General features: G+C 41.0%; 1 protein-coding gene across 11 annotated transcripts in view; it reads right to left on the minus strand.

Moving 5' to 3' along the window:
• The window catches only part of LOC122217771 (phospholipid-transporting ATPase IB-like), a 220755-nt gene that overhangs the window by 195041 nt on the left and 9488 nt on the right, over window positions 1-16226 (minus strand). For 4 of the 11 annotated variants that reach the window (XR_006201859.1, XM_042935778.1, XM_042935854.1 and 1 more), the window contains exons 1-2: window positions 13828-13934; window positions 2160-2304 (exon numbers count right to left, since the gene is read on the minus strand). Coding sequence is in view for 10 of the 11 variants with exons in the window: in XM_042935778.1 (XP_042791712.1) it covers window positions 2160-2260 (101 nt within the window). In the remaining variant the exon portion in view is untranslated. Of the gene's footprint in view, window positions 1-2159; window positions 2305-3420; window positions 3551-13254; window positions 13286-13787; window positions 13985-16226 lie in introns of those variants that run through there. The other 7 variants (XM_042935929.1, XM_042935691.1, XM_042935622.1 and 4 more) reach the window with 4 other exon arrangements.

The following is a 16226-nucleotide window of genomic DNA, read 5'->3' on the forward strand; positions in this document are numbered from 1 at the left end:
AAATGTCAATTTGGCATTGGACGTAGAAATATTTTTCTAGATATGTCTTCTCTGGCAATGGAAACAAAAGCAAAATTAAACCATTGGGACTACACCAAAATTAGCTTTTGCACAGTGAAGGAAACCATCAACAAAATGAATAGGCAACCTACTGAGTGGGAGAAGATATTTGCAAATGACATATCCAGTAAGGGGTTAACATCCTATGTATATAAACTTATTCAAATATAAATGTATTCCCCTCAACCCCCCCCCCCCAAATTAGTGTGATTAAAAATGGGCAGAGGACCTGAATAGGCATTTTTCCAAGGAAGACATATAGATGGCCAACAGACAGATGAAAAGATGCTCAACATCACTAATTATCACAGGAATGCGAATTAAAACCACAATAAAATATCACTTTACACCTGTCAGAATGACTATAATGAAAAATCACAGTAACAAGGATGTGGAGGAAAAGGAACCCTCATGCACTGTTGGTGAGAATGCAGATTGGTACAGCCACTATGGAAAACAGTATGGAGATTTCATGAAAAATTAAAAATATATTTACCATATGATCTAGTAATTCATTACTGGGTATCTACCCAAAGAAAACAAAAACACAAATTCACAGATCTATATGCACCCCTATGTTTATTGCAGCATTATTTACAATAGGCAAGATATAGAAGGAACCCAAGTGTCCGTCCACAGATGAACGGGTAAAGAAGGTATGGTATATATCAAAATGGAAGGACCTAGAGGGTATAATGCTAAGTGAAATAAGTCAGCCAGAGAAAGACAAATACTGTATTATTTCAGTCGTATGTGAATATAAGAAACCAACAAAGAGAAAAGAGGCAAACAAAAAACCAGAAACTTAAATACAGAAAAATAACTGGTGGTTGCCAGAAGGGAGATGAGTGGGGGGATGGGTGAAATAAAGGGGATTAAGAGCACACTTACCCTGATGAGCACTGAGTAATGTATACAATTGCTGAATCACTATATTATACACCTGAAAACTAATATAACACCATATGTTAAGTATACTTCAATCAAAAAAAAAAAAAAAAAAAAAAGCCTAATGCTAAATTCCCCAATGTAGGTTAATGGTGGAGAACTCAGCAGCTCTGTGAGGTTTCACTGCAAAGCACTTTACCTTGGGAATGCAAACTGGTGCAGCCACTCTGGAGAACAGTATGGAGGTTCCTGAAAAAGTTAAAAAGAGAACTACCCTATGACCCAGCAATTGTACTACCAGGTATTTATCCAAAGGATACAAAGAGTAGTGATTCAAAGAGGCACATGCACCACAATGGTTACAGCTGTCAACAACAGCCAAACTGTGGAAAGAGCCCAAATGTCCATCAGCTGATGAATGGATAAAGAAGGTGTGTGTGTGTGTGTGTGTGTGTGTGTGTGTGTGCGTGCATGTGCGCGCATGTGTATTTAATGGAATGTTACTCAGCCATCAAAAAGAATGAAATCTTGCCATTTGCAAGATGTGGATGGAGCTAGAATGTATCATGCTAAGCGAAATAAGTCAGTCAGAGAAAGACATATGACTTCACTCACATGTGGAATTTAAGAAACGAAACAGATGAACATAGGGGAAGTGTAGGAAAAAGAAAATAAGATGAAAACAAGAGGGAGGCAAACCATAAGAGACTCTTAACTGTAGACAACAAACTGAGGGTTGCTGGAGAGGTGTTGGGTGGGGGGGATGGGCGAAATGGGTGATGGGCATTAAGGAGGGCACTTGTTGGGATGAACACTGGGTGTTATAAGTAAGTGATGAATTGCCAAATTCTACTCCTGAAACCAATACTACACTATATGTTAACCAACATGAATTTAAATAAAACCTTGGGGGGAAGAAAGGAAAGCACTTTTACCTCCTAGGTATTGCTAAAGGGCACTCTCGATTGGCAGTGGGCTGCATGGTACTGCTATGAACAGGAGGAACAAGTGAGAGCAGAGGCCAATTCAGAAACAGAAACCTTGAGGGTGAGATGAAGACACAGCCTATTCTTGGTAGTGAACTTGAGAATTCAAAGTTTCTCAGGGTTTGAGACAACTGTTACAGCCTGAAGTATCTACACCAAGCGTATTTTGCAGGTGAGGACCACATCCTCCTCCTTCCTCTCCTCCCAGCTACACACACTTCTCACCTGATGGAGTTTTTGCAGAAGTTGTTCCTAATGGGCTCATTGAGGTAAATGGTGCGGACTTTGGACACGTCTGATCCTTGCAGAGACTGTTGGCAGCCCATCTTTTCCTCCACCTTCTGACAGATTAAAGAGAAATCAACAGGTCCTACAACAAGAAGGCAAAGGAATGTTACCCAGAAGTGCAACTGAAATCAGGCTCCAGGGAACGCATCAAGTGCATTGCCTGTTGGACCTCTGTTGAGTCCCCAGGGAGGAGACTGTTTCCCTAGCCTCCAGTTCTTCACCTGTCGCATCCATTTCTCCAGGGACCAGACATCCAAGACCTCCCCTGTCACCCTGTATTGGCGAGGCGGTTCTGGTTCCCTCATGGCTACCACATCCCCATTCCCTCCCCAGCCCTGGAGGCTCTGGGTGGGCACCGACACTCAGCCCAGGCAGGAGACTGGGGAAGATGCAGTGAGATAGGGCCCAGCAGCTGGCCTCAGAAAAAGAATGGGCGAGGGGAGAAGGTGAATAGGGCTGGGGGGAGCGGAGGGGAGAGTGTCTTGGCTGAAGAGCAGTAGCTCCATGACCAGAGGGCAGCCCCCTGACCCAGATGGCCTTAACATTCCCCTCAGCTTGACTAAATTGGAAATAGATGTCTTCTTGTCTCTAGTCCCTGAATTCCCTTTCCTTTTTACTAACGTGAAGCATTTCCTTTGGAAAAGGTGATTGTATGTTGTTATTCTACTCCCTTTGAAATGTACAGAAATGTCCTGAAAAGCCCCTTGCCAGCTTTAAGATCCATGGGAAAGCTTTTCTCAAGGACCTGGGAGATCCCTGAAATGTAATCATCGAAGAAGTTCTCCATTCCATGGCAGGGTAGGAACCTAACTTCAGGGGGTGCCTTGCTCGGAGTGTAAAATTCTCACAAGTCATGAAGATAAGAGAAAATGTAGTTATTCTTTGGGTAAAGCCAGTTAGCAGACACAGGTGGCCAACAATCCTCCTCCTTCCCCACCCCAGCTTTTTAAAACTCCCCCCCCCACCTTTGTTTCAGCCAAGGTGAGCTCAGTCTCTCTCCCCTATTGAAATAGCCTTGAATAGTCTTCCTGGCCCCATTAACTTCACCCAGGTAACGTATATTTTGATATCTCCTACCCCCAAAATAAGTGAGATTTTTGACCAAGGGGCCAAGGAAAGTCTCATTTGTTTCTGACAAGAAATAGAGGCTAGTGTGCCCTCAACAGTAAGAAGCATTTTTATGTCTGAGTCCACGTACCCAGTTTTCCTCAGACCTGCCCAAGGTCCTGTAGCGCAGGATTAAGAGGGATATTCAAGTCCTTGAGTCACGAACTTTCTCACCATCACTGGATGTTTAGTAAGAGAGCGATTTCCCTTCAAGCGTTTCCCTAACAATGCATCCATGTGTGAGGGTGAAGAAACAAAAAGTGAGTTCCAGTTTACTAAGGGGCTGCTGACGAAAATAAATAAAGCTCTAAACACCTGACTAGACATGTGTGATCTTCAAGGCTATCAACAGGCTTCAAGGAGGAGCCCGTTGACCTGCTGCTACCTGACAGAAGGGTGCTGGTGACCAAGTGTCCCCAGTTGAAAGGCCTGAGCCTTTAATGTCCCGGCTCACACACTAGGTGCCTCTCACCACACCAACGTGTCTCTTCAGCAAATAACTGGTCTCTTAGAGTGGCCCCATTAAATTGTATAATAGTAAAAAGTGAGCCAACATAGAATCTATGAAAACGTAATGCAGCCCTTTGCCCATAAAAATGACAAAGCCTAAGGAACAAAAGACAAAGGAAATTCTTGTTTGCACATCAAAAGAATTAAGTTACAAAACACACAGAAAATACATTTCCTGTAAAAGAAATTAAATATGGCCATTATGAAACAAGAAGTCAAAAACAGAAATACTAAATTATTTTTTGAAGTGATAATGAAACTGCAGAAGAATTTTTAATGTGACCTGAAAGAGCTCAGAAAAGAAATGAAAGAGAAATATCTTAAGAAAAAGGAAAGCCACCTTAGAAGCAACCAAGATAACAGAGAGCTGAAAAGAGGCATGTCCTGCACAGACTATGAAAACTAAGCAAAATGAAATGAAAAAGAGCACAGATGATAAAGAACTGGAGAAAAATTACAGATGTGGGACAAAGGATCCAATGTATGCATATTTCTTGTCCTTAAGAAATTTAAAACATGAAACAAAAATATTGAAAGTCATAGTAGAATAGATCTTTCTTTAATGAGAACAAAACAACTAAGAAAAATCTAACACAAATTCCAAGACACTTCCTGGTTAAGTTCATTGGACTTTAAGAATAATGAAAAAAAATCATTATTAGACCAGCCAATCATTTATGAAGTTTGGAAAGAGAGGGACTATTGGGGCCCCACATAGAAGTCATCACTGAGGCAGGAGACCAGATGTCCTATCAAGAAATGAATGAAAAGCTGGTAAACAAGATGTAGAAAGCAGTGATTTACCTGGATACAAAAACAAGGCTTTAGGTAATCATAGGCCATCTTATTGTGACCGAACTTTCTGTTGACACAGCTTAAAATGGTGACTTTTTTTTTTTTAAGGCTTTTTAAATTCACTACTCAAGTGAGTAGCTATTATCAAGCCAAATTTTCATCAAAAACAAAATTCAAGAGAATTAAGTAAAAAATTCAAAAAGCACCTTCCTCCTGAAGAAATGTGCCAATTAACACCAAAATTAACTGTGGGGAAACAGGGGTTCTATAAGGCAAGGCTCGGGTCATGCCCAAGATAGAGACTCTGAGAAAACGTCATAGTCACAGAAACTCATCTCAGGGTCAGGGTGAAGTTGAAAGAATGCTGTCCCATTATCCATTCAACCACTCCCACAGGGCCTTGGTATAATTCTGACAAAGGAGAGAGAGACAGAGAGAGACAGAGAGAGATGGGAGGGAGGGAGCTTTCTAGCAGAATAACCCAAACTGGCATCATCAGAGTTGGCCAAGAAATCTCAAGTACTGTCAGTTTAAGATGGTTCAGAATTAGTAGTGCTACAAGGTAAAAGCAGATAAAAACACATACAAAGAGAGGGAGAGAGAGAGAAATAGGGCAAAAGCAGTATGTTGGCAGATGATGGCTATGAATTTTTCACAGAGGCAAGAAAACCAAGACATCTCAAACAAAGTAAGTCAAGAATAATATTACACTTAGATTTATAGTGAAAATGCAGAAAAATCAAGACAAAGAGGAAATCTTAAAAGCGGCCAGAGAAAAATAAGAGGAAGGAATGTTTCCCCAAAATTTTATGAAACTGCATTATGACACCAAAACCAAAGTCATTACAAGAAAAATTCAAATCCATTATAAGCATGAATATAAAAATCCTTAGCAAAAAATCAAATCTACCGATATGCAAAACGATTACACACCATGACTTTTATGCATTGAATTGCATCTTCACACCAAAAAATGATCCGTTGATGTCCTAACCCCCAGTACCTCAGAATGTGACTTTATTTTGAAATAAGTTGTCTCAGTCTGCTCAGGCTGCTCTAACAAAATACCACAGACTAGGTAGCTCATAAACAAATTTATCTCTCACGGTTTTGAAGGCTGGGAAGTCTGAGCTCAAGGTGCCAGCATGGTGGTTCTGGTGAGGGCCACCTTCCTGGTTCGTAGCTGGTGCATTCTCATTGTGTCCTCACATAGTGGCAGGGGCTAAGACCTCTCTGGGCCCTCTTATATAAGGCATCGATCCCATTCGTGAGGGCTCCTTCATGCTTAAGCACCTCCCAAAGGCTCTATCTGCTAACACCCTCACCTTAGGATTTCAACACATGGATTGGGGGGAGGGGGCCACAATCATTCAGACCACAGCATAAGGTCCTTGCGGTGTTACCCAAATTGAGATAATGTCATAGGGTGGACCCTAACCCAGTATGACTAGTATCCTTATGAAAAGGGGAACTTCGGTCACAGAGACAGACACACATATAAAGAGAAGACAATGCGAAGAGACAGGAAAATGCCACGTGAACATGGAGGTACCAAGTGGAGTCGTGCTGCTGCAAACCGGGGAACACCCGGAGCTACGAGAAGCTGGAAAAGGCAAAGGATGACCCTTCTCCTATGTATTTCAAGTAGAGTGTAGCCCTGCTGACCTTGATCTTACACTTCTATACTTGAGAATTCTGAGACCATAGATTTCCATTGTTCTAACTAAGTCACCCAGTTTGTGGCACTTTCCCTATGACGAGCCTAGGAAACTGACAATGACCTAGTGGGGTTTATTCCAAGAAAGGAAGTTTGATTCATCATTTGAACATAAAATGATGTAATTTATCATTTCGAAAGACTAAAGGGAAAGAAAACAAACCCTATGGTAATCTCAACAGGTACAGAAAAGGCATTTGACAAAGTTCAACATCAAATGATCAAAACTCTCAGCAAGCCAAGAAAATCGGGGAAGTTCTTCAACCTAATGAACGATATCTATGAAAAACATGCAGCAAATATCAGACTTAATTGTGAAAAACCAAATGCTTTCTTCCTAAGACTGGTAATGATGCAAGACTGTCCTTCCTCACCGCATATATACAGTATTGTACTGGAGGCTTTATTCAGTGCAAAAAGGCAAGAAAAGTAAAATTCAAAGAGAAAGGAAAGAAAGAAATAGAAGTCTATTGACAAACTATATGATGGCCTACGAAAAATACTCTCAAAGTATCTATTTTAAAAACTGTTCTAGTGTAACATGTAAAAAAAAAAAAAAAAAAAAAAAAACCTTGGAAATTAAGACTCCCATCTTCATAAAGAGAAAAAAAAAACGTATGACTAAACTGAAAACCAATGACTCTTCTTACATCCATCAGAGAATTGAGGTCACAGGGCAAATTGCCAGCCCCAAATCTAAAGAGATAGGTGAATACAGAGAACCAGAATTTATCTCTGGAGCCCGTAACTGGCAGAAACATGTAGAGGGTCATTGATTAATTGCAGAAGGCTTAACCATGCCCCAGATTTGAGATAAAGTCCTAGAAGGGGACCTTAAGGAATACCACTAGACTCTCAGGGTTAAGATCAGAGAAAAGTCCCCTCATGCTTCCAGTAAGGGAAAGGGAAAAGGGACCATTGTAAAATATGCTCAGCACACTGTGTTCTCCTCAACAAGGGCTTGTCCTCAAGGAAAAGTGTTTTACCAGAGCCTCATCAACATGGGAGAAGGGAAATACCTAACTTTAGCTCTTTCTAGTCTTCCTGTCTTACTTAAAAGAAAAACACCCTAAAAAGCACTTGTGAAGAACAAAACCAAATCAAAGGATTATCACAGCTGGAAGAAGTGGCTAAGAACCTATTTAAGAAGGAGTCTCTAGAGAAACCAAAATACACAGTGAATCTACAGCTGCATATGGAACAGTTTCCAGGGGTAGGGAGGAGGAGGCTAAAAACTAGCTTAGCAAACTCCTACACATAAAGTGAATGAAAAAAACCCCACATCGGAGTGGGTGGGAAAGGCTGACACCACCTTCTTACAAACCCCACTCTAGGTATGGCAACCCACAATCAGGAGGGAACTCAAAAAACCTGAGCTTCTCCCTGAGGCATGAAGGGTTTGAACCCTACATGTGGCACCTCGACTTTTACCTGCACCTTAGAAAGGAGCCCCCAAAACATCTAGTAGGGCTTGCATCCCTGAGACTCACAAGGCTATGGTGAACTGAGAAAACTGTTCTTAAAAGGTCTCACATGTGCAAACACCCACCCCAGGGCCGAGCACAGAGGCGGCCAACTAAAACGTGCCTAAGCTTTCTGTTAAGGAGATTTATTTTCTCATGTTAACGCACTGGCCTACGGGGCTGACATCTACGTTAACACACATCTGGGGGTCTGCTGAAATTCTCTCCAAATACGGAGGCCTGTGGGCACAGTCTTTGCTCTCCCCCTTTGCCTCACTCCAGCCCTCTGCTATCTCCTAGAGTGGAGCCTGTACCCCCGCCTGGTGACTTCATTTTTACAGCTGGAGGGCTACGCTCATGGGTCCCACTGGACCGTAACCAATGGAGAAAGAGTTTGCACCCAGTTTGTACCCCCAATGTCACAACAGAGAGACAACAGACTGAGGAGCCCAGGCTCTCTGTGAAGCAGGCCAACTAATCTTCACAGGAGTGATCTGAGTGGCAGGGTTCTAATCCAACACATATCTAAAGACTCAGTCATCCTCTCCAGAGACCGTGGAGGGTGGGTTCTGTGTTTGTACTCTGCCACCCTCAGAGCACCAATATTTCCCAGAGGGGAGCTTTTACACACAGCTGGGACCCCAGTTGGTACATCGGTGCCCCAGTTTTTGTGACTGCCACTCAGCGGATGCTGCTTGACTTCCTGGCTCTGGTGGCCAGTGGGGGTTGCATTCCTGGGTCTCATGGGATGGGACTGTAACGATCAGAGAGCTGGTTCTCGGCCAGCACCACTCTCAGGGCGCGTCACAGGCAGCACACGGAAACACATGCCCGGTCGTTCTGCGGAAAAGGCCCATCTGCCGGTCCTGGAGCTTCAGCCTGAGGGCAAGCTACTGGTTTGGCACACAAGGGGCCTGATGAAGTACTCTGCAGATACAGAAGCTGGTGGATGCTGTCTGTGTGCTCTCCCTCTGCCTCACTCCGGGTTGCCAGTATCTGCCAGAAAGGAGCTGGTACCCTCGCCTGGCACCTCAATTTTTGTGACTGCTTCCCAGGGGACACTCTAGGTTGCCTGGCTCCGGTGACCAGCAGGACTCATGATTGTGGGTCCCATAAGGCTATAACCAACAGAGAAAGAGTTCTTAATCAACGACCATCCCCAGGGCAGGGCAGAGTGGCAACAGTCTGTGAAACAGGCCTGTTAGCTTTATAGCTGCAGCCTGGGGGACAGCCTTCTAATTAAGCACATGTCTAAGGGCTAACTGGAATCCTCTCCAGAGACCTCAGACGGTGGCACTATCTTTGCAGCTGCTACCCAGGGGACGCTTCTAGATTGCCTGAGTCTGGTGGCCGGGGGAGCTTACACTCACGGTCCTGAAGGACCACATATTTGTATACATTAAAAACTGCCACCTGAGGGTCTATCTACCAAGCAGGAAATAAAGACACTAACTTTAAAAGATGTCTGCACACCCATGTTCATTGCAGCATTATTCACAATAGGCAATATATGGAAACAACCTAAGAGTCCATTGGTGAATGAATAATAAAGAAAATGTGGTGTATATATACACAATTAAACATTATTCAGCCATAACAAAGAGGAAAGTCTTGCCATTGGCAATGACATGGATGGACTTGAGGGCAGTACGCTAACTGAATTAAGACAGAGAAAGACAAATACCGTATGATCTCACTTACATGTGGGAATCAAAAACAAAAACAAACAAACAAGCTTGTTCAATAAGAAGATTGATGATGGCCAGAGGTGGCGATGGGAGATGGGCAAATTTTTAAAGAAGGTCAAAAGGTACAAACTTCTGGTTACAAAATAAGTAAATCCTGGGGATGTAACAAGCAACATGGTGACTATAGTTAATAATACTGTATTGCACATTTGAAAGCTGCTAAGAGCAAATCTTGAAAGTTCTCATGACAAGACTGAGTGCCTGGGTCGCTCAGTTGGTTAAGCGTCTGACTCGGCTCAGGTCATGATCTCACGGTTCGTGGGTTCAAGCCCCGCATCGGGCTCTATGCTGACAGCTCAGAGTCTGGAGCCTGCTTTGGATTCTGTGTCTCCCTCTCTCTCTGCCACTCCTCTGCTCATGCTCGGTCTGTCTCTGTCTCTCAACAATAAATAAATGTTAAAAAAAAAAAAAAGTTAAAAAAAAGTTCTCATGACAAGAAAAAAAATTTATAACTATGCATGAAGACAGATGCTAACTAGATTTGTGGGTGATCACTTCACAATATATACAAATATTGAATCATTATGTTGTACACCTGAAACTAATGTTATAGGTCACCTATATCTCAATTTAAAAAAAAAAAACACTTAAACATAGAATTACCATAGGATCTGGGAATTCCACTTTTAGATATATACCCAAAAGAATTAAAAGTAGGGACTCAAAGGGTGCCTGGGTGGCTCAGTCGGTTGAGCATCCGACTTCAGCTCAAGTCATGATCTCACGGTTCGTGGATTCAAGCCCCGCGTCGGGCTCTGTGCTGACAGTTAAGAGCCTGGAGCCTGCTTCAGATTCTGTTTCCCCCCTCTCTCTCTGCCCCTGCCCTGCTCATGCTCTGTCTCTGTCTCTCAAAAGTGAATAAAGATTTAAAAAAAAATTGTTTTAAGTAGGGACTCAAACAGAAACTTGCACACCAGTGTTCACAGCAGTATTATTCACAATGGCCCAAAGGTGGAAACAATCCAAATGTCCGTCAACAAATGACCTGATAAACAAAATGTGGTATGCACATATAATGGAATATTACTCAGCCTTTAAAGAGAATGAAATTCTGATACATCCTACATGGATGAAACTTGTAAATATTATGCTAAGTGAAACAAGGCAAACACAAAAGGACAAATACTATGATTCCACTTATATGAGGTACCTAGAGTAGTCAAATCCATTGAGACAGCAAAAACTAGACTGGAGGTTACTGGGGACTGGGGGAAAGGGAAAAGGAGAGTTATTGTTTAATGGGTATGGGGCTTCTGTCTGGGATGATGAAAAAGTTCCTCAAATACACAGTGGTGATAGTTGCATGATTTTGTGAATGCATTTAACGCTACTGAATTGTAAGCTTAAAAGTTATTTGATGTAAGAGACTTTTAAAGATAGAAAATAAACTAAGGGTTGATAGAGGGAAGTGGGTGTGGGATGAGCTAGATGAGTGATGGGCATTAAGGAGGGCACATGTTACAATGAGCACTAGGTTTTGTATGTAAGTGATGAATCACTGAATTCTACTCCTGAAACCAATACTGCACTGTATGTTAACTAACCAGAATTTAAGTAAAAATTTGAAAAGAAAAAACACAAAACAAAAAGTGGTTTGAATGGTAGATTTTCTGTGTCTTTAACCACAATAAAATAATAGGCGATAGATATTATAAAACCATTATAATTAAACAGTGACTAGGAACAGAATAAGCCAGGAAAAGTGATCATCTATACTGGAGAATAATGAGTGGCATTATTAAGTCTTCAGGAAAAGAAAGGCCATTCTGTAAATTGTACTGGACTAATTGGTTAACAGTATGGGAGGAAATTATGTCTCTAATTTCCATCACTTACAAAAATACATTTCAGATAGGCTAAATTGTCTAAGTATGAAAAGCAAAATTTCAAATATTTAAAAGGAAGAATGAAATGTGTATGAGATCAGGGTATGGGAAAGATTACTTCAAAAACGTTCAAAAGCACAGACCATAAAGGAAAATACTAATTAATCTGACTTCATGAAAACAAAGAATCTTTTGTGCATTAAAATAGTAAAACAGGCACCTGGGTGGCTTTGTTGGTTAAACGTCTGACTTTTGATTTCAGCTCAGGTCAAGATCTCCAGGTTCATGGAATTAAGCCCCACCTTGGGCTCAGAATAAATAAACATTTAAAAATAATAAAAAATATATATATTTTAAAAAAGAAAAAATAATAAAACATTAAAAAATTTTAAAAACAAACCACATACCACTAGAGTATATTTTAATGCATATAACTGACACAGGTTTTCTACCCAGATGTTTTAAATGATTCCCACAAATCAATAAAAAAATATATAAAAACATAAGGAAAATGTATGAATTGGCAATTAATTTAGAGAAAGATAAAAGCAAAATAAATATATGAAGATAGCTCAAATTCAATCAGGCTAAAGCTAAATACCAAAGAGCATGACAAGGGTGGGTGAGGGCATGGGGCATTAGAAACCCGGAGGGGACAGGTGGGAGTATAAATTAATAAAAGCATTTTAGAGAGTAAGTGAAGACTGCAGGTGTCCCACAATCCAGTACAGTAGTCGCCCCACATCCATGGGCGATGGGTTCCAAGACCCCCAGTGGATGCTTGAAACCACAGAGAGTACCAAGTCTTATAACAACGATGTTATTTGCTATGCATACACACCTATAGAAGTTTAATTTGTAAGTTAGGCAGGGTAAGAGATTAACAGCAATCATGACAAAATAGACCAATTAGACCAACATACTGTAACACAAGTTATGTGGATGTGGTCTCCCTCTCTCTCTCTCTCTCTCAAAATATCTGAAAGTACTGTACTGGCCTTCTTCTTGTGATGATGTGAGATGTTAAAATGCCCACATGATGAGACAAAGCAAGATGAATGATGTGGGCATCATGACCTAATGTCAGGCTACTAGTGACCTTCTGACCGTGCGTCAGAGGAGGGTCCTCTGCTTCTGGACTGTGGTCGACCATGGATGACTGAAACCATGGAAAGCAAAACCACAGTTAAGAGGGCACCACTGTATTCCCATTTCTAAATATAACTTTTAAAAAATAACTCATATGTGTATACAAGAAGATGTGAACAAGGATGTGTATTTCAGCACCATTTGTAACAGTGAAAAAAATACGGAAAAATCTCAATGCTTATGAATAAAGAGTTAAGTAAAACCCATCTTAATCATATGATGAAATATTGTGGAGACATTGAAAAGAGTGCTACCAATAGATGATAGATGATTGATATACTAGGTAGAGCTCAAAAATCTAAGAGTGATGTGAAAATGATATATACATTACTCTACTAAATCATTTATGTAAACTTTTAAGAAATACAACTACAATATTGTGTCTTGCTTATGGATCTATACTTTGTAAATATATATTTGTAAATATATGTATGTAAATGTGTTTTTATTTTTCAAAATATTTATTTATTTATTTATTTATTTATTTATTTATTGAGAGAGAGAGAGAGAGAGAGAGAGAGAGAGAGAGAGAGAATATATCCCAAGCAGGCTCTGCACTGTTGGTGCACACAGTCTGACATGGGGCTCAATCCCGTGAGCTCATGACCTGAGCTGAAATCGAGTTGGACGCTTAACCAAATGAGCCATCCAGGTGCCCCTGTAACTGTACCTTTATATGACTAAAACCACACATAACATATTCAGAATAGTAATTACCTGCAGCAGGGGCCATGGGAGGAAAACAGGAGGACTGAGCCTAGAGGTAATGGTTAAAGGTGATTTTTGCTTTGTTTTATGTTCAATTATTTATTTCTAAAAAAAAAAAAAAGAAATTAAATAAAAAATTAAAAACATAAAAAATAAAATGTTAGAGGTTGTGGTGACAGTCTGTGTGTTTGTTGAATTTTATACACGTGCACAGACACACATCACACAGACTGACTGCAGTGGCATCCACCAGTGACAGTCCAAATTACTGGGATATTTTTAAGCAGTAGGTAAATTACATAGGAATCTATCATCTCACTTTATCTTTCTCTGGCCACTTAGGGTCAAGGACACTGATCCCAGCCTCTCACACCTGTCCTACAAAATTTCAAGGGCAAGAATCTGCGATGAAAGAAAAGGACGGACTCCCTGGGTGAGCCTGGGACATTTGAGAATGGACCCAAGTTCAGTTACTGGAACAGTTGTCCAGCTGCTGCTTAAACGGACAACACAGTGAAACAAAGGACTTCCTAGTTACTCACCAGTCAGGCTACGGACTCCACTTTTGACTGGAAAACTGACCTTTTTAGGGTTAATATCCTGAATGTCTTCCCCCAGCCCAAACAGCTCTAATCGGGGGCAGTGGCCGCTGGGCTTGGCCTGGAGTGAGCCGAAGCCTTCCCAGCTTGCCTCTGGGAGTTCTGACAGTTGAGGGCTCAGCACCGCCCTCCGCACTGCTCTTCTGAGATGGGGCTGCCCACATTCCCCGTCCTTCCACGCTCACCAAATGTGCTTTCCTTGCCCTCTGAAGTACCTCCCAGGCTTCAACTCAGCCTAGAAGAAGGATAAGAGAGACTTTCCAAGCTTCAGAGCTCATTCGCTTTTCCTCCGAATGGTGAAAAAAAAGTATGTAATGTGCCTTACTAATAGGTGATCACATGAGGATAAGACCATACCTCACTGGAAACAATGTGAACCTAATGTAGATTTGATAACTGATGATTTCTGCCAATAGCATCATAGAGTAAGTCATCGGCTCTCAAACTTTAGAGTCTCAGGAACCCTTCAGACTCAAAAAACAGCAAAGAACCCAAGGAGTTTTCATATATGTGGCATATATCTACTGATATTTACCATATTAGAAATTGCACTGGTACAAACATTCCTTAAAACAATCCAGCACTGCTTACTGAAACTAAATACATAAGCCCAAACCTCTGCCATCTACTCTAGGATCAATATACCAAACACACACACACACACACACACACACACACACACACACAAACACACTACAGGGCAAATTCATAAGAAGACACATACAAGACATACAAGTTCATAGAGGCAGGAACAGTTGGGAATAACCTAAGTGTGAGTAGAGGAAAAAAATAAGCTATGGTATGTGAATGCAATAAAGTAATATGCACCAGTCAGAAGCATGTTATATAAAGTAACATGAATAGGTCCTGAAAACCTAATAGTTTATCAGTTAGCCAAATGAGATTTATAGCACAATATCCTTTACATAAAATTGTAAAACTTATACAAAATAAGTATTATATGCTTTTCAAGGAAATATATTCAAAAGAGGGACGACTAGGGCGGGGGAAAACATTAAATACATGAGGGAGTGAGGAGTATGGAAATGCCGGCAGGCAGATAGAGAAAAATCGCTAAGGTAAAATGAAAGAACAAAGATGTAGCCTTTCTGGGCCAATGATTTCGTATTACTAATAAGGAATATGATCAATGGATGACTCCATTCTGAGCACCTGAGATCCTTAAAAAACAAAGCACTTACTTTACGTGAGCAGAAACACTGTTGAGACTTCAGTTAGATTAAATGTTTCTTTAAATGTGAAAACCAGGGGCACTTGGGTGGCTCAGTTGGTTAAGCGTCCAACTCTTGATTTCGGTTCAGGTCATGATCTCCCAGTCATGAGATCAAGCCCTGAATCAGGCTCTGTAGTGAGCATGGAGCCTGCTTAAGATTCTCTCTCTTTCACTCTCTCTCTCTCAAAAACATACATACATACATACATACATACATACATACATACATAAAACTATTCATAGGGCATATATAATAAGTATCCCACAGGAATTCGTGAGTGAGCTGACCTTAAAAGAAACAGTCCATTCTCCTGAATAAGGTTAAACACTATATAATATGAAAGGACAGTTCAAAGAAATGCTGAAAAAAAATAAAATGTCTCTGTTGAACAAATATACTATCACGTTTTCTAAGTTGGGCTGTCCTGGTATGCAGCAGAGTAATTCTAAATTACATTTCGGGCAAAGTTGTAAGTGCAAGTGAACTACTTTTTAATTAAATATGTGTGAATCTGAAATTCTACACTGATATTTTGTGACGTTTTTACAGGATGCAAGATGCTTAAGTACACACAGAAAACTTACAAAACACATCACTTCCGTAACTTCTTTTGATTTTTCTCTGTATCATGCTTTTCCATTATGATATTCCCATAGGCATGTATCCTATATTACATATCTTATAACATACTGTTTGGAAGGCTCTGGAATTACCCGGTTTCCTAAGGAAGAAACCAGAGCAGACCACAGGGAAGCTATAAGCTCTCGTTCAATCACCACGTATTTTGGGCACCTCTTACATGTGATCCGTTGCTTTAGACACGATCATAGAGCGATCTACAGGACAGCTTCAGCGGAGAGCCCCACGACGGACGCAAGGAAAGCTTTCCCAGGCCACTTCCAGCAGCCCCGTGCCACTCACCAGCAGACAACGTGGACTCTGCAAACCTTTTGTTCTTTTCCAAGCCAGCTCCCACCTCCAATCACATGACTAGATAATGCTCATGAGCATACGTAACACATACAAACATGAAATCGTGGCTGCTCAACTCATGATCCTCCAAGCTGTGATATTTCTAGGACGCTACCCGCAAAAAGACCCAAAATCTTGAAATAAACACATTAACGCATCCAACTTACATTTCACT

Source organism: Panthera leo, chromosome A1 (genome assembly GCF_018350215.1).
Source record: "Panthera leo isolate Ple1 chromosome A1, P.leo_Ple1_pat1.1, whole genome shotgun sequence".
In the NCBI taxonomy this organism is placed as follows: Eukaryota; Metazoa; Chordata; class Mammalia; order Carnivora; family Felidae; genus Panthera; species Panthera leo.